The sequence below is a fragment of the Podarcis melisellensis genome (genome assembly GCF_964234715.1).
Source record: "Podarcis melisellensis genome assembly, chromosome: 10".
Classification (NCBI taxonomy): domain Eukaryota; kingdom Metazoa; phylum Chordata; class Lepidosauria; order Squamata; family Lacertidae; genus Podarcis; species Podarcis melisellensis.
Genome location: NC_138542.1, coordinates 49062565 through 49080713, shown reverse-complemented (window position 1 = coordinate 49080713; position 18149 = coordinate 49062565). Strand labels below are relative to the sequence as shown.

Here is an 18149-nt window from a genome sequence, read left to right as displayed (position 1 = left end):
AGGCATCTTTCGACACTAGCTCAGTGCCAGCATGGAGCAGAACAAAAAATTCACATATATTAACAAAGCTCTACCTCAGAGTTGTACATATCCTGCACCAGATTTTTAAATCCATTCTATTGCCTACATGTTATGTGCAAACTTGTGCATACTTAATTTTGCTAGCCACAGAATTTGTGGGGGTGGCAGAGATGAGAACCTACAGCTACCACTAAAGTCCAAGCAATACTTGCATTCAGGATTTAATGAAGCATTGCCCACACATTTCCAAGCCTTACAACTAAAACTTTTAAAAACGTTAAAGCACCTGAGAAAGCAGGTGCATCTCACCTCCTCCAAGTAAAAGGCTGGGGAAAAACCTAGTATGGGTAGAAGTAAACTGCAAAAACACTTGAAGATCCAGCATTCACTAGTTATCACTGATGCATTTACATGTCAAGCCAGTGTTACACATATGGCCAAAATTTAAATGCTAACTTATAAGCTACAAAACTGAATTTTAAAAATCCTGATGCAGTTAGAACAGACTTACTTTTTAATACCACCTATTGCATATGAATGTTCATTCACTCTAAGAGGCCAAGGCAGCATTCAGTGCAGAAAGAGCATATAGAAGTAACCACTGCCTGTGCACAACTCTACAGAATGCTTATTATGAGTTAACCCAGCATTAAAAGGCTTTGTGAGAAGTTGCCAACTATTTCCCTCAATATCCAAAGCAGAAATATGTCAGGAAATGGGGGCGGTGGTGGTGGGGGGGACGACAATGCTATCCGGTTTGCAGTGGCACCATTACAAAAGGTTCCCCAAGACTGCCAGTAGGAAGAGTTTAATTCCTCTTTGTGTGCAAAAACGTTTTGGCTGGCCACAGTTATAATACACTAATCCTGCCCCTACCACCTCAGAGGGATGAGAGCTCATCCCAGACATTGTATGACATCCAAGATGTCTGGAAGCAGTAACACTTTGCAGTGTTTCCAACTGCAGCGAAACACCAGAGATGAGCTCCTGCTCCTCTCAGTGTCTGTCCCCACCAGGTTAGGATACTCTGCTGCAAAGTTGAAGAATATTTGAAGAACTGCCTCCTTCTCTGTCCCCTCTACTAAACTCATAATCCAAGCGATGTAGCCAAGAAGATCAGCCTCCTTGCTGACCTTTCCAGATGCAAGTGGGACAGCAAATATGGAAGCCCCACTTCACTTAATACTTCTTAAAGTTAGAAAGGCAGAATTGTCTGCAACCACCATTTTCGGTAGCATTTCCTCAAGTATAAATGGCCCAGCTAGGAAACAAAGCTATGAGCATGGTCTAAGTGTCAGCAGCCAGCTGCAGCTCTTTGACATGCGCAGCTCAAAACTGACACTTGGATATTTACAAGTGAGGAAACTTCTGCAAGAAACAAATATAAGCCTCCAGTTGATAGTGGCCATCATACTGTGGCTTGTATAAAATACTCTTTTGATCACAGGGAACAGTAGAGAATACAAAGCAATTACAAAACTAGGAGGAGTTACGCAATTTGCCAACTCTTTGTTCTGTGTTCTTGTTTTAAATGTTTCTATAAAAAATGAAGCTCTCTAATAAAAATTGGCACCCCAAGGGTGTTCAGGAAATACACATTGGTTGCCGTTTAAGCCAAGAGAGCTTGGGAAAAAATAAACTGAAAGAGTAACAATTTTATACTAGAAATCTACCTATAGATTTTTATACTAGAAATCTAACAGCAAACGTGTGGAGTAGAACAAATCTGATTTCAAAAAGACTAGTTATAAGAGGGAGCTTCTCTCAAGCGACAAATGCAAAATTCTTGAGCAAGTCCATGGAAGACATAGCACTGATCTGAATGGGCCTTGTATCTGTTCAAGCACCTCAAGGACTCCAACTCTAAGTCACTTACTCAGAGGGCTGCACCACAGTAAGAGATTAAAGCTGTTTCTCTTAAATTTTTTGTCCTGAAACAGGCACCTCTGTCATAGGACACTGAACCAGAGTGTTTTAGTTGCACTTATCCTTGCTGAGAATATCTATCCATTTCCTGTAAATGATCCAAAGGCTGCATTAGCCCACAGGAAAAAAATATCAAATTTACAGGGGTGGGGGCTTAAATATGTAAACTTTCATCAGACTGGCAAGTCTTAAGAATACACTGGGGACTTTAATGTGGAGGGAAGGGGGGCACCTACCTCAATGACCTGTTTAGCTGTTGATTTGTTCTTTACTTGTGGAATCCTGACTGTATTTTTGAATGTAACTGTTAGCTCAATTTTTTTAATGTTGAGTATATTTTGTTTTGTTGCTGTTTTAATTGTGCACCTCTTGTATTTGATTTTCATTTGTAATGTTTTCTGCTGAGGTGCCAAAGGGCCACAATGCCTTCTGGGCAACCTTGCAGGGACCGCATCCCAGAAGTGTGTGGAGCCAAAAACAAAAGTGGGAAGGCAATGATTCTTTTATTTTAGCTTTGTACAACAGGCCAGTTTCTACACGCATCTCTCTCTACTATCCATCAATACAAGCAAGAGGCATTATCAGAGTTCAAGGACACCTGCCAAGCAACAACTCTGGATGTGAAGCAGAGCCAGTGAAGCTTGTGGCCTGGGAACAGTTTGGAGGCCCACACAGAGGAGCCTGGATGACCAAATTTGCCCCCCAGTCTGAGAATCCCCACCTTGAGACATGTTGTAAACCACTTAGAGGTTTTTCTGAAAATATGAATTAGTACAGAAACCATCTAAAATAAAGAAAGGTTGAGCAAAATACTTGCTGGGGGAGTGGGGAGTAGAGAGATTATGTACAGTACTGCTAAAACCACAAAGTCTGCACACTGTAATAGACTGACTTGCAGACTTCGTGAGATTAACCTTTGGTGACAACAGGCTGCACCAAGGCTGTTGGAACAAAGCAACGTTCGGATATCCCACTTTGCAGGGGAGGTTTCTATAATATAAAGTGTAGCTGGATTAAGTATCACTGGGTAAAAAGCACTGTGACCCAAGGAAATTGTACATGCCACAGAGTCCTCTGTAAATCAGAGTTAACAACCCCAATACCATCTTAGTGAGCGATCATGATAAATGGAAGCAAAAAGGCTTTAAATCTGTACAAAAGAGTTAGCTATATTAATAGTAAAAAGTTATTTATTGTAGCTGCTTAAAGAAAAATAAACATTAAAAGGTTCACTGAAACTGAACTACATAGCCATAGCAGCTAGATTAGTAAGAATGTAATGTTTTAAAATTATTGCCTAACTAAACCTCAGGAAATGCAAGGGAAGAGATGCATTTTGAGAAGTTCCTTATAAGGCAGAAAGGTTAAGGGTGTATCATATCAGGAGACAGGAAGGAATAGAAAATAAAAATTGGGCAAACTTGTAAACACATTGTATTTTACAGGATCAGGTCTTTCTAAAAACACCACATATGCATGTCATTGTAGGTGTATGAATCTCTTCCAGTCAGACAATGGGGGACTCATTACTACTTCTGAACATTAATTTATTTGGAATGATCTTGGAATCCATAAGATCACAAATAGCAGAAATAAAAATAAATTTTAAGCAGGTCACTGATGAGTGAATGTCATTATCAGGAATATTGTATCTGGGGAACTACTCCGTGCAAATATACTTGTCAGGGCCAGTAGCCATGGCAACTCAAGGTATAAAATACATCTTAAATCTCAAGGGTTAGATTTCCTTTTCTTAATCATCACCCAGTAAAGATTAGCACAGGCCCAAATGAATTGAAAATTAGAGCATTGACTGAGTCACTGTTGAACTAAAAAACTGCATACAAAACTTGCAGATTAGGAGACAATTAGTTACTACATAGGAACCTAGGAAGATGCCTTATACCAAGTGAGGCCATTGGTCCTTCTAACTCAGCATTTTCTACAGCCACTGGCAGTATTCTTCAGCATTGCTGCCAGGATTCTCTCTCAGCTCTACCTGGGGATTGAACCTGGGACCTTCTGCATGCAAAACAGATATTTTGCCACTAATACTTGCTCCATACTTGGCTCACACATGATGCTTATTTTCCAAACACACAAAACTATCAAAGGAAAGAAAATACTAAAATGTTGTGTGGGTCAGAACTGTGATAGAGACACTGGCAAGTATAGGTAAAGGGACCCCTGACCATTAGGTCCAGTCGCGGACGACTCTGGGGTTACGGTGCTCATCTCGCTTTATTGGCTGAGGGAGCCGGCATACAGCTTCCGGGTCATGGGGCCAGCATGACTAAGCCGCTTCTGGCGAACCAGAGCAGCACACGGAAATGCCATTTACCTTCCCGCCAGAGTGGTACCTATTTATCTCCTTGCACTTTGACGTGCTCTCAAACTGCTAAGTGGGCAGGAGCAGAGACCAAGCAACGGGAGCTCACCCCGTCACGGGGATTCGAACCACCGACCTTCTGATAGGCAAGTCCTAGGCTCTGTGGTTTAACCCACAGCGCCACCTGCGTCCCTACTGGCAAGTATAGCCTCAGAGGAAAAAAAAGTCTATATATAAATATCCTTAATTGTACACTGCCTAGCTTAAAGTCATGGTACAAAAGATCTGTACTAGCCATCAATGTGAAAAATTGCACATGTCTATTTTACTACATGTACACACTGAAAACCTTCATTTTTTTATGTGCTGTAAAGCAAAGACAGACAGATATGTGCCATTCCCCATTCCAAAGGGGAGAAACTGTGTAGGCAGACTGCCACATGTGACAAAGACTTCACTGTGCAAAGTCTTACAAGAGTCCATGTATGGGGAGCACAGAAGGGCTGATCCATGTGACAAGACAGCAACAAACAGCTAAATGGATGTTAGAATAAAACACTTTGAAGGGAACAAATGGAAATCAGTGAAGTCTGGCAAAATATCCCTTTTACAGAGTCAGGCTCAGCTGCAGCTTATGTACAAGACAGCAGTGGCATATGCTTTGATCCAATCAGTGCCCTGAATATAGAACTCAGGACAAACACCAATTTCTCTCCTCCTGTACCCTTGGCCAATTCTGAACCATAGCTCTCTGTCAAACTGATTAGTACCCCAAAATTAGATCCACCAAGACAACTGCAATCCTCCTCTCAATCTCCTGTATGCCAATAAGGCCAGAGTTTTTTTCTGAGTCTAGGGCTTGCCAATCAGAAGGTCGGCGGTTTGAATCCCCACGACGGGGTGAGCTCCTGTTGTTCAGTCCCAGCTCCTGCCAACCTAGCAGTTCGAAAGCACATCAAAGTGCAAGTAGATAAATAGGTACCGCTCCAGTGGGACGGTAAATGACATTTCCATGCGCTGCTCTGGTTCGACAGAAGCAGCTTAGTCATGCTGGCCACATGACCCGGAAGCTGTCTGTGGTCAAACGCCGGCTCCCTCGGCCTGTAGAGCGAGTTGAGCACCACAACCCCAGAGTCGTCCGCGACTGGACCTAATGGTCAGGGGTCCCTTTACCTTTACCTAGGTGACAACTGACTGCAGTTGTCTCCCAGGAATAAGCACAAGATCTTTAGAAGAGCAAGTGCCTAAAAACCATACATACAGTTGCTACCTCTCTACCCATTATGAGCTGCACAGCAGCCCACCCTTATATACCCTAACACTTTACTACTTTAGGGGGGAAAGCTTAGTGGTAGAACAATCACTCTGCATGCAGAAGGTAAATCTTCAGGTAGGGCTGGGAGAGACCTCTGCCTGAAACCCTAGGAAGTTGCTGTCAGTAAGTGTAAACAGTACTGAGCTAAATATACTAAGGGTCTGGCACAGCAGAAGTTAGCTTCATATGTAGGTATCAGCACATTGTATGCATTCTCTACCACAACTGCTGCAGGGCATGTGAGGAGTTATCTCTACAGTCTCTATTCAGTGCAGCAGATGGAGCAATAATGCCAACAAGTAAAGAGTGTCAGCATCTTACCAGTGAACAGAGTCCATGCTAAGTCACGTATAAACAGTTGAATATTCTTGTTTCCATGGCATCAAGTTCATGAGAGCATTGCTGCCACTTTTGACAAGAGTTGAATTAAAGCTACCTGCTCAGTATATTCTGAACTGAGTTGGGTCTTACTGTGAAGCGTCCTTCTGGTAGAGCATCAGGCATTGCCTTCAAGAGGAAAAAAATTCTGAGTATGGTGTCTTAGATTTGCAACACGCCCAAGGATGGAGAGCTCACTGCTTCAGTACATCCCTTGCCTGTATAATCCATTCCTCTACTGGCCAAGAACAGAGATGTGGCCTTACTGTGAAGCATTCTTCTGGCTAGTGGAGAGTAGGGTGTACAACCTCAGTACAGAACTGAAGCTATGGGGGATGGAAAGGGCCCTAGGCATTTCCTGTTTGCATGGTAACCCAGCCAGCATAGAGAATACCGTCATAGAGAATACCATCCATAGCATCTCTCTTACCTGTACTGTATAATGTTTCTTTCATTCTTTTTCTATCCACTATTCAGGATACCAAACACTGTTCAAGGTATAGTGCCCAGCCACTCGCTGGTTTAGCTGTGTGACAAACTGGAAATTGGTAGAAGGCTACCTTCCCTTCTTGCTAGCCACTAATTGTTTTGGGTTTGCTTGTTGTTGTTTTTAAATACAAGTGCTTTTTGACTCTGCTTCCAGGAGGAGTTTATCTTTGTCTGCAAGCTCCACTCCTCCCCTGACCGAGAATCACCTGTTCACAGCACCACATGTTGGAGGCTTTAAGTGCAACAAGTAGGCAATTAGGAGGTTCTTAGTTTTCAGCATTCTGATTGGTTGAAAGTAGACAACAGTACTTTTTTATATCCCAACTGCCTTATGTGCAGCTGAGCTTTGTTATTTTGCAGTCTTAGCTTTACTGCTCTTTTATACTGAGGTTCCAGATACAGAAGCAGCAAGCCAGGTGTCTACATGAAGAGTGTGTTCAGCTTGGATCAAACACTGTACAGTGGTACCTCGCAAGACGAATGCCTCGGAAGACGAAAAACTCGCAAGGCGAAAGAGTTTTTCGTTTTTTTAGTTGCTTCGCAAGACGATTTTCCCTATGGGCTTGCTTCGCAAGACGAAACATCTTGTGAGTTTGTTTCCGTTTTCTTAAAACCGTTAATACCAGGGTGCATCCGTGCTTCACAAGACGAAAAATCCGCAAGACGAAGAAACTCGCAGAACGAATTAATTTCGTCTTGCGAGGTACCACTGTACATGATTTCTAATATATCTTCCAACACACAAGAGTCTAGCCGCTCCATCACAATGTTCTGCAAAAACTCTACTAGGGAAAGTACTGTTTAGTTTAATGAGAATGTAGACAGGGGAATATTGTATAAGCCTGGGGACATGTAAGATTTAGTTAGATCCTATAACTAGCAGAAAAAGTCATTACTCACGTAGATAAGCCCTGAGTAGTATCGCTCCTTCAGATTGTGCAACACTGAGGCCTCATTCAGGCAGGTCAGTTCAGCCATATCTTCCACTTTCGAGAACTTGGGTGGGTTCATCTTTTGGATATCATCTTTGTTGACTCTCACTTTCTTCCCATTCTCTGCAAGCTCCACAATGGCTTCATCTCCTACTTCTTCCTTCAAGCTAGCAGGCTCAAAACCATTTTTCTCTGATGGGACCCACACCAGCTTCTTGGCAGCCCAATCAGCCTGAGCAAGAGGGTTGTTGATGAAGTTTCTATCCACATAGAGGTATTTGTCAGCATCTCTCTGAGCCATGGTGGTTTATAACCAGGGACCTATGAAAAGAAGAAGTTTCAATGTTATTACCTTGCCAACATTTTGACACTACAACCTTGGAATCACCTGAAATAGGCACCACTTCCCTCACCAACACCGATTTCAAATCTTTGACCATGTTACTGTTTAAATGCCATGCAATCATTAGAAGTAGGTTCATGTTGTCAGCTTAAACACTCTATAGAGGCAAGAACACTAGAGATAACTGTATAGATATTTTAGGTCCTTGTAAAGGAGTTCTGAGTAGGCAAGGCCATTGACTCCAAGTTGCATGCCCAGATAAACTATTCACCTATTGTTTCCCCACAGATTCATTAGCCCCTGTGGGTCACAAATAGGCAGTGACCGGATGCATAAAAGCATCCAATTACTCAAGCAAGCAAGCTTGAAGGAACACACAAGAAGCTGGCAACTACATATCAACACAATGTGGTAGTGCTACAATTAGCCTCCTCCCCCTAGGCCTTAACTAGACTGGGGGGGCGGGCAGCTTCACATAGTCAAAGTGGTTTTCCCCTCAGTTAAAAACAGCTATTTAAAATGGATGGGTCACACCTGAGGAGAATATACATGTTCTACCCCAATGAAACTGTAAAATGATATTAAGTTATGCCAAATCATAGGAAATACAGAGATGAAAAACTTACTAAGGTTAATAACTTTTCAGTAGATATGACACAACCCGATTTCTTATCAACATTTGTCAGTTCCCTGGAACAAATGTAAGATATCTGAAGAAATACTAAGTCTACAGTGGTCTACAGTTATTTACAGCAAACTACAGCTATTTACAGACTGACAGCCCTAGCTTGGGTAGGAAAGCAGGTCGTCTTTTCTTCCTATCTAGAAATTAGAATTCCTTTCTTTGCTATCATGCCTACAAATGATTTAACTTGGGCTGCCAGCCTCACTCAATCCCTTGTGGCATCTGTTAATAGCCTGAAAGTAAAAGTAAAACCTCCAGGCTGGCAGGAGACTCACCCTGACTAGAGCAGACCTGTTAGATTAGAAAAAAGTGGCTGCCAGGTAGCCACTTCTATTTTTCCACAATGAGAAAAAAACTCAGAACTATTTTAGGAGGTGAAAGGCAAAGTAATTTTATACTTGCCACTTTATGTGGCTCACTATGCAACACAAGTGGTCCATTGTATTAGGTATTTCAAAACCTTACAAACTTCCTTTCTCTCCGCATTGTGTGTGCATGCATACAGCCGTCAAGAACCAAGCTTTTCAGCCAGCCTTTGCACACCACAGTGTCAATACTGCTGCATGCTGCTAGCCAAAGCTGCCCATGAAGACATTTAGAATACAAATAGGTCTCCCTCCAGAGTCAACCAAGTTACAAAATAGTTGGTAAACTGCAACAACACTTGTTCAAGGACGTACTGTGGATATACATTTCCATTAAGCCTTTCAAAGAAAGAAAGAAAGAAAGAAAGAAAGAAAGAAAGAAAGAAAGAAAGAAAGAAAAGAAAGCCATCATTTTTATGTCACCTTAGTCTCAAAAGCAAGTGTTTAGATAGCTTGCATTCACCTAAATATGCATTTACACATGATTAACCATGCAAACAAGGCACTTTGGATTTTGCTAGAAATTGAAAACATAAGAGGAGTCTGCTGGATCAGGCCAATCGCCCATCTAGTCCCACATCCTCTCACAGTGACCAACCAGATGCAAATTAGAAGTAAGCAAAGAAGAATAATGTGCTGGGGCTATATTTAATGCAAGAAACCAATGTGGAGCTCATACTGGCAGAATTTGCTGGAGACATCAAAAAGCAAAAAGTTACATTATGTAAAACCCAATAAAAGCTCTTCAAACAAACAAGAACTATCCTAGAGCCAAGTATTTCCAGTGATACACCATGCTTCATGATGCCTAATCATAGTGTTGGAGCCAAAAATATGCCACAGGTCTTTGCTAAAATAGGAGAAAACTCTGGTGATTTAGGTCCATAAATTTGTCACTCAGGAGCCAAAGGAAAAGGTGGGGAATAATTCATTGTACTGCATTCAGAATTGTATCAAGGCTGGCAAGGCAACAGCTGTAGTCTAAACTTCTGCTACACAGCTTCCTGCAATTGCAACTTCCAAGAATCTAACTACTTGCCTTTTTTGGCCATAATTGAGCAAGACACACCAGGAGAATGAGCGCTTCCAGCTGAATTTGGTTACTTTTAGTTTCATCATTTCCTGAAAACTAACTGAAGAGCTGTATAGTCAGCTTAAAATATTCTTCCATTTCTTTAGGCCCTTTCTGCTTAGAATACATCTGGCATGGTTTTGTCATTCCTCATGCCTTCAGAGAAAAAGAGTTATTTTGGTTGACAGCCTTTGAGATGCATGACATTCTGGAAATTTTACTTCCATGTCCCGTGCACAGTCTAAGTCACTAGGTATCTTCAGCAGCAAGGACCTAGCATTGAAATTCAAATCCATAAGCCCCTGGCAGCTGTGCCAATGAGCGGGGGCAATGGGAGTTGCAGACTAACGACATCTAGCAGGCCACAGTTTTTCCACCTCGCCTGCCCCAGCAACACATAAATCTATTTCTCCCCATCTTAGCAGAGAAGGGGCCCCTGTTGTAATATTGTTCACCAAGATGACCAATTACTCGAGTTCACTTTTTCCGAGAAGTAATTGGCCAACATTTCCAGTACATAATACTAATAACTGAAAAGATTATTTGGGGGGGGGGAGACATTCTTACAGTGGAATTATACCAACATATCCATATGAAGATCATGGCCACTGGGCCCATCACCTCCTGGCAAATAGAAGGGGAAGAAATGGAGGCAGTGAGAGATTTTTCCTTCTTGGGCTCCATGATCACTGCAGATGGTGACAGCAGTCACGAAATTAAAAGACGCCTGCTCCTTGGGAGAAAGGCGATGGCAAACCTAGACAGCATCTTAAAAAGCAGAGACATCACCTTGACAACAAAGGTCCGTATAGTTAAAGCCATGGTTTTCCCAGTAGTGTTGTATGGAAGTGAGAGCTGGACCATAAAGAAGGCTGATCGCCAAAGAATTGATGCTTTTGAATTATGGTGCTGGAGAAGACTCTTGAGAGTCCCATGGACTGCAAGAAGATCAAACGTATCCATTCTTAAGGAAATCAGCCCTGAGTGCTCACTGGAAGGACAAATCGTGAAGCTGAGGCTCCAATACTTTGGCCACCTCATGAGAAGAGAAGACTCCCTGGAAAAGACCCTGATGTTGGGAAACATGGAGGGCACAAGAAGAAGGGGACAACAGAGGACGAGATGGTTGGACGGTGTTCTCGAAGCTACAAACATGAGTCTGACCAAACTGTGGGAGGCAGTGGAAGACAGGAGTGCCTGGCGTGCTCTGGTCCATGGGGTCACAAAGAGTCAGGCACGACTAAACGACAACAACATCCATACATTTCACAAACAGGTTTGTGCCAAACTGTGTGTGCAGTCAGGTATGTGAAAAGCCTTAAGAGTGAACAGAAACTGAGCTCAGGTTCTACTAGAATAGTTTATGAGCTCTGATCCAGGTAACTGATCCAATAGCAACCATAATCTTATTAGGAGTTTCTCAGGGAGCCACATCATGTACAGCCATGGGGGAATATTAAACATGCTCCTGAGCACACACCAAATTCACACAGAAGGTGACAAGACTGAAAAGACCTAGCCAGCATAAGGAGAGAAGGAACCTTGGAGTGTTTTCAGAATCCACTTTAGTTCACAGGGCTTCTGTGAAAAGCAAATCTCTGTGTTTCTTGACTGTAGGACATTTGAAAACAAAAAAAAGGAACTATTATTGTCTGTCATTACTAAATGCAAAAAGAAGAGTGTAAACAACAGAGTAAGGGTGGGACAACGTCTATAAGATGAACAGCAAGGGACCAAGAAACGGAAAAATGTTAGACCTTCCTTAAGTCACACATATGATGATCTAGTAGAGACTGTAAGCTTTAACAGGAAATGGCAACAGGCCAGTTGTAGGATGTGAAAAAGCTCACACCACATCCTGACAACAATTATCAGCAGTACACGAAGTGACACACACTAGTCATCATACACCCTAACTGAACCTATTGCCCCTTTATGCTTTCACAACTATGAGTTCTCTCCATGGAATAACTTGGATTCTGCACTTGTTTTTCTTTCTTTATGTCCATTTATGTTATTGGTTGTTACCTGTTAAATAGATTTAAAAAATAATGCATTATTAAAAACAACTATGTTACCTAATTTAGTGTTCCATACTTGGCGAAAGTCAGCTCTAGCACAGATCCGTATTGTCTACTTCCAGAAAAGGTAACATTAAACTCTGAATGTATGCTGGAAAAATGCTGAGAGATCAAAGACTGCACTTTATCGGTATCATTAACATGATCTGCACATCACTTTATCAGCATTATGAGCTGTGAAAAGGTACCACATTTTAACCAACTGTTGAATGTTTATCACAGGAAACACTTTTCAACCATTCAAGTCCACTTGAACAGAATTGCTTTTGGGACTCTGCCATTGCTCAACAAGGTCAGTAAATTAATATAAAAGACCATAAACAACAAATCTGCTTAACAAACAGGAAATTTGGTCTCAGATTGACGGGGGTATGGTACTTGAATGTGTCCAATGAATATTATGTCTGCTTTCAAGAAAATTATATTTTATATTACACACACAAACAAGGCATAGGATTTAGTTAAAGGGGGTGGAAGAAATAACTGTTCAAGTTCGCAGCACACATTTATTTGTAGCACATCACATTTTCCCCTTCCTCCTCTTTTTTTTTTTTTTTTTTTTTGCTTGCTAGTGATGCTGCTCTATTTTTATCAATGCAGAACAGTTTTGACCATTTGAGTATTTGCTAGTTAATGTGTTTTCCAGGAATTTTCTTTCAACTTAAAGCAGCTTTCCCCACCTGATGCCCCCCAGAGGTTTTGGACAAAGATTCTCAACAACCCTGACCATGACCATGTTGGAGGGCACTGGGTTGAGGAGTGCTCTCCCAGCGCTATTTTTTTATTTTATTTTTTTGAATGGAAGCCAAGTTTCTTAAGATGTTAAAGGTGCACAGACTCTCCAATGGAGGAGCTTGTGAATCCCCTACTCTAAGCAAGCATTATCTTACTGGATACCTCCTGCTGTACAATAAGATGATACAAGTTAGTAGAAGCCAACATAAATGTTAAACTGAACAGTAAAACTCAACTAAGAAAGAAGTTTGGGTCCAGCTTGTTCCTAGAACTGATCTGCTAATTACAGATATAGCATCAACATCTGCAGTCATGGCAGAACGCTAAACAGCAAGAGTACTGGGCAGGTAGCCACCCCTTTGATGTCCATAATGCCCCTTTGAGACCATAATGAGATTTGCTGGAGCACATGCAACAGCAGTAGTTTGGGAGAGACTCTTTCCTGTGCTCCTGCCCACTGGCTCTTTACCATTCTATTGTAAAGCTGGGCTAGTTACAGGTGTGTGGTCCCTGTTACCATCCACACTTTGATTCAGTCATAACCAAGACATCTAGAAGCAACTCAGATAATCTCAAGCACGTAGGTTTAAGGGAGACTGTAGGGCGTTTCAGCATGCTCAGAGCAAACCTTTCTTTCTCACACGAGCAAAAAAACATTTCAAATGAAGCCCCTTACTCATAATATTGTAGTGTACCACAGCCACAGTCCTTTCAGTACAGATGTGAAGTGAAGACAATGGGAAAGGTGGGAGGAGTTGCATCTTAGTCTAGCCATGCATGCAGACATTACAAAAGTTAATTAACACCATAATAAGCCATGGGAAGGAATACAAATGCAGCCTCTGTGGTGTATATATTTGATGGAGGCATATGGCAGGAATCGGCAAACTTTGACACACCCCACACAGATGCTGCTGGACTACAGCCTTGACCACTGGCCTATGTCAACTAGGGTTGATGGGACTTTGAGCCCAACAACATCTGGAAGGCCACAGGTTCCACATCCCTGCTCCAAGGAGTCTCATATATTCCCAGTAATCCTTACAGTCACCTTGTTAAGTAGGTTGTTATTCTCCTATTTAAATGGGAAGTCAAGAGAGAACACAGAACTGTATAAGAGCCAAACTGGTCATGACAACAGCAGACTCATGCATGACGACCAAATTCTAACAGAAGGTGGAAAGTCAACTCTTCTTACTAAATCACCTCTCCCAATATGCTCCCTTTGCTGCAAAGGGGGAAAGCAGCTTGCGCAAGAAGATTGTGTTAGCAGTAAGGATTTGGCAAACATTTCACCCAGCCATAACATGGAGTTGCAACACACAATTAGTATTCTGCAGAATCTGAGCTGCACTGTGCCATCTACTGGGTACGTAACCAAACACTGACATTCGAACCAGGGATTTCCTAGTTCATCAGCGCCCCACCCACCTCCCCATAATTATACCATGCACCCCACACACTATGGAACCTGCATCTCTCTTTTAGGGAACATCTTAAGAAGCTATTTGCTGAACATGCACAAGAGATCCTTTCTCAACTCCTGAGCTTTCTACAGGATCCAGGTGTTTCAGATGAAGGCTGGCGAACTGATAACACCATCTGCACAAGACTGGGAAGGAGAGGGTAAGATACAGTCTACTTTTCAGGAATCTAGACATTCCATTTGCTGAACCCTTTCTGCAGGATTTCTGGTATTAAAGGTTTGTGAGAACCTGCCCCCTGAAAAAAGTGAAGCTTCCTTTAGGCTTCAGAAGCATCTGGAAAAACAGGACACACTGCTTGCAGTTTATTTCTCCAGTACTATTTGTATTACCCCCTTGGCCTACTGTTTACTTTATCAGTGGCCACAGAATTGCTGTTGGGACTCTGCCATTGCTCATCAAGGTCAGCACATTAATATAAAAGAGTATAAGCAGAAAGACTGCTTAACAAACAGGAAATTTTGTCTCTAAATGACCATGCTACTTGAATGTATCCAATGAATATTAACCCACACAGTTTTTCCTGATTTAAGCATTGCACGCTCTTGCAAATAGGTAACTGCACAACATGCCCCAGGCAAAGTTGCTGGAGAGTGAGAAGACAATAACCTTTTCAGTTGTAGTTAAAGCCTCATCTTCAGGGGGAAATGACAGTTCATTTTCACCAGTTTGGAGTATTTAACTATTGAGCCCTAATAGGACCTAAGCAGCTAGTTCTTTCCCACCTAAATCAAATGCAAAGCCTTGAAACAGAATAGCCCAAATGAAGTCTGTAATGAAACTTCTGGGGGAAAGTTGTTCCCAGAGTTATACTGCACTTTGTTCTGATGGAACCAAGCTTCTATTGCTCAAGCAGTCTGAGCGTGGTTTGCTCAAGTGTAAGGGGGAGGGGGAAGCAGTAAGATATAATTACACAGCAAATGCTACCTAACTGGTAAGTGCAGTGTGTAGGTTAAGCAAGGGGTGAGGTGGTGAAAGTGCACTATGTGATCATGATCTCAAACCTATTGCTTACAGGACAAAGCCCAATTCACTGGGTATTCTCCTGAATCTGTAGAGAAACTGAGGCTCTGATTCTCAGGAGCAACACATTCAATTACTCTCAAAATCTGAAGCACACAAACTACAATACTTAAAGACAGAGGCATGTAGAAATTTCTACAGCTTATAAAGATGTTTGAGCTTCATTTGTCAAACATGGCAAAAACACATTCATGTCTCACAATTCCCTTGGACATGTAAAGTTGTCATCTGAAGTCTGTATGCCCAATTTTCTCCAATTAAATTGTACATGGGGGCATTACTGTATTCCCCATACCTGAGCATTCTGTAACACAGAGCAATTGAAGCAGATAAATCTGTTGAAAGTACTCAGTGATTAATTGAGGTGACAAGTACAGCAGTACACTCCTTGACTTTTGAAATTATGAAATGAGAGGCACTCTGATTAGCAATATCCTGTTGCTGATGTTGCACAGTAAAAGAGGAGTCAGAGCAACTGAAAATTAGTTGCAAGATCAAAATTGAATGCTGAGTTGGGAGAGCCACATTATAACACAAGTGAGAAGCCAGAGGGCTCTATAGTTCACAAGTTCAAGTTGCTCCTCATACAGGCACAGCCTTTGTTTCAATGATAAGTATTTCACAACACTCACATATACACACACTTTTTTATAAAAGCAATGTTAACTGCAATGAAGCACCTTTCTGTGACAGTGGGAAAAAATAACTGTCAAGGCTTTCACACAAACTAAATATGGTGTGTCACAATAATATTTGATATGCAGTGCAATCCTATACAGGTTTACTCAGAAGCAAGGTCCAGTGAGTTGAGTGGAACTAATCGCCAGGTAAGTAAGCATAGGATTGCAGCCTTAAGTAACTGTTAAAGTCTCTCTCTCCAGGAATCTGAGCTCTTTCTCAACATTCAAGTAGTCTACTTTTTTTTCCCAGCTGATTGGTACTTGGATGCACTACTTCAGAGCACTCATTTTTAAGTTTAGTTTATTATCCCAGGGTATAGGGCTGCCACCATTCAAAAATATGAACTGCACTATTCACTTGGTGTCAAGCAAGTTCTGCACTAAGGAAATATAAATTGTATATGCCACAACACAAAATACATGTGAAAATTTAACTGGCATAAACCTCTTGGTATCAGTGTGGTTGCAAGGGAGGGTCCACAAATTACCGTACCTATATTGGAAAGGCAGTAGCAATTCTGCCATTTTACGTACAAACAGAAGATGCAACCCAAGCCATATGGTTCACATGTTAAGATTATCCCCATATTCTGGCCCTATTGGTTGCAACTGTTAATAAAAAATTAACTGACTCTTCTTAAAAGTTCCACATCACTTTAAATTCATCTTTCCTTTCATGATTAATTGTTCGGCTTTTGCTGCTTTCCAATTCTTAGATTAAATAATTGTATTATTTAACCATTTCCTTCTTCCACTCTTCCCGACTCACCTCTACAGGACTTGAGGAATGCCAGCTGCAGACCAACAAGTCATTACTAGCCTCTGTATGGTATCAAAGGGAAACATTCTTATAGCAGGAGGCAAGAGAAACCCATGATTGGGCTTTTCTTCTCAGAAGGCTTGCGACTGGTTAACTAGAGAGCCCATGCAAACTTAGATGGGCTCGTGGTTACAACAAAAACAGAAGTACCCCTGCAAACAGATTAGGATATTGGGGGGCGGGGTACTACTGCCAAGGCAAAATACTTTGCATTCAAAGCTTTCATGTTTTGTCTTACCACCCTTTCCCCACACAATCACCATTGCTGAAATACAGAAGTGCAATGGCAGGGGTGGAAAAGTGGTATGGAAACTCCACAGTAGTGACAGGCCACTCCTGCCATTACAGACCAACTGCAGAGTTAAGTCCTGGGACACGTTGCACTCAAGAGTGAAGCTGATATTAATTAGTTCAGCTTACAGAGTATGGGAACTGGTGCATGGAAATAGCATTGTGTTATGGGGAGGGGTGTAGAGGTGGTTACAGTATTAGTTTCAAACTCCATCTGCAGCACACTTAAGCCCAACTGGCAGCAACCCAAAGCTTAAAAAGTTTGGAATATATCTTATTCCAAGCTAAATGTAGCATAGTATGCTTTCTGAAACTGTTGTTTCCTATTACCATGTGTGCAATACATGCCTTCTCAGCATAGGAAAGAGACAGCATGCCCACAAGGAAAACATTCCAGAGGGAGAACACATTCTTCGTGACCACTCAGTAGAGTAATCCCACTTTAAGATGACAGCAGTGGCTTCAGAGACTCCAGCCCAGCCCTGCTGCTCAAAGGGTTTGGTTTAGAGTTCACTATGTCTCCCTGGGCAACAGGATCTTAAGAGACAGGCCTGGGACATTGCACGAGATGACAATATTGAAGCAAAAGTTCCTATCCCCGCAGGCTTTGAGTGCTCAGCATAGGAGCCCAAAGTACTGCCAACAATACCTCCACAGCAGCAGATCAGAGCCAATAACTAAACGCTTCCCTGCTGTGCCACAGGTAGAAACACTATTCCCATTTACTTAGATTTGAAAGCAAGGCTGCCTCTTCTGCTGGTTTTACCATCCAAGTCAAGTTCATGCAAGACGTATGTGTCAGAGTCAACACCCCTCCCATCTATGATCATGCCTTCTCATTCTTTCACGGACTCTGCAATTTGCATCATTGCTAAGCTTCTTTCTTCTAAAGCACTCTCTCTTCACGGACATTTCTTCCGTATCATCTTTCTGGTCCACATTTAAGTGCAAAAGCTTGATACCTGACACAAGCAGCAGTAGCTCCTTGTCTCTGAATGCAGACCACCACTATCCCAGGAGCAGACAGAAAAGTAGGGCAAGAGGTTTCTAACGGATCAAGAGCAGGAAGGAGGAGGCTGTTGGCATTCCCCACAAGTGATTTTCTTCCTGAATTGAATTCATTTCTATCTGAGGGCCAGGATAGGACCAAAGCAGCTACAAGAAAGGGCTGCAAGGGGTA

General features: G+C 42.0%; 1 protein-coding gene and 1 long non-coding RNA gene across 3 annotated transcripts in view; one reads left to right on the top strand and one right to left on the bottom strand.

Annotated features, from left to right (window-relative positions):
- LOC309379365 overlaps positions 1–18149 on the top strand; it is a 271748-nt gene that overhangs the window by 220409 nt on the left and 33190 nt on the right. The window lies entirely within an intron of this gene.
- Positions 1–18149, bottom strand: part of MYH9 (myosin heavy chain 9) — an 84699-nt gene that overhangs the window by 45301 nt on the left and 21249 nt on the right. For both annotated transcript variants that reach the window (XM_081928156.1, XM_081928155.1), the window contains exon 2: positions 7359–7711. In XM_081928156.1, coding sequence (XP_081784282.1) covers positions 7359–7691 — 333 coding nt within the window. In that variant the 5' untranslated portion in view covers positions 7692–7711. The remainder of the gene's footprint in view (positions 1–7358; positions 7712–18149) is intronic.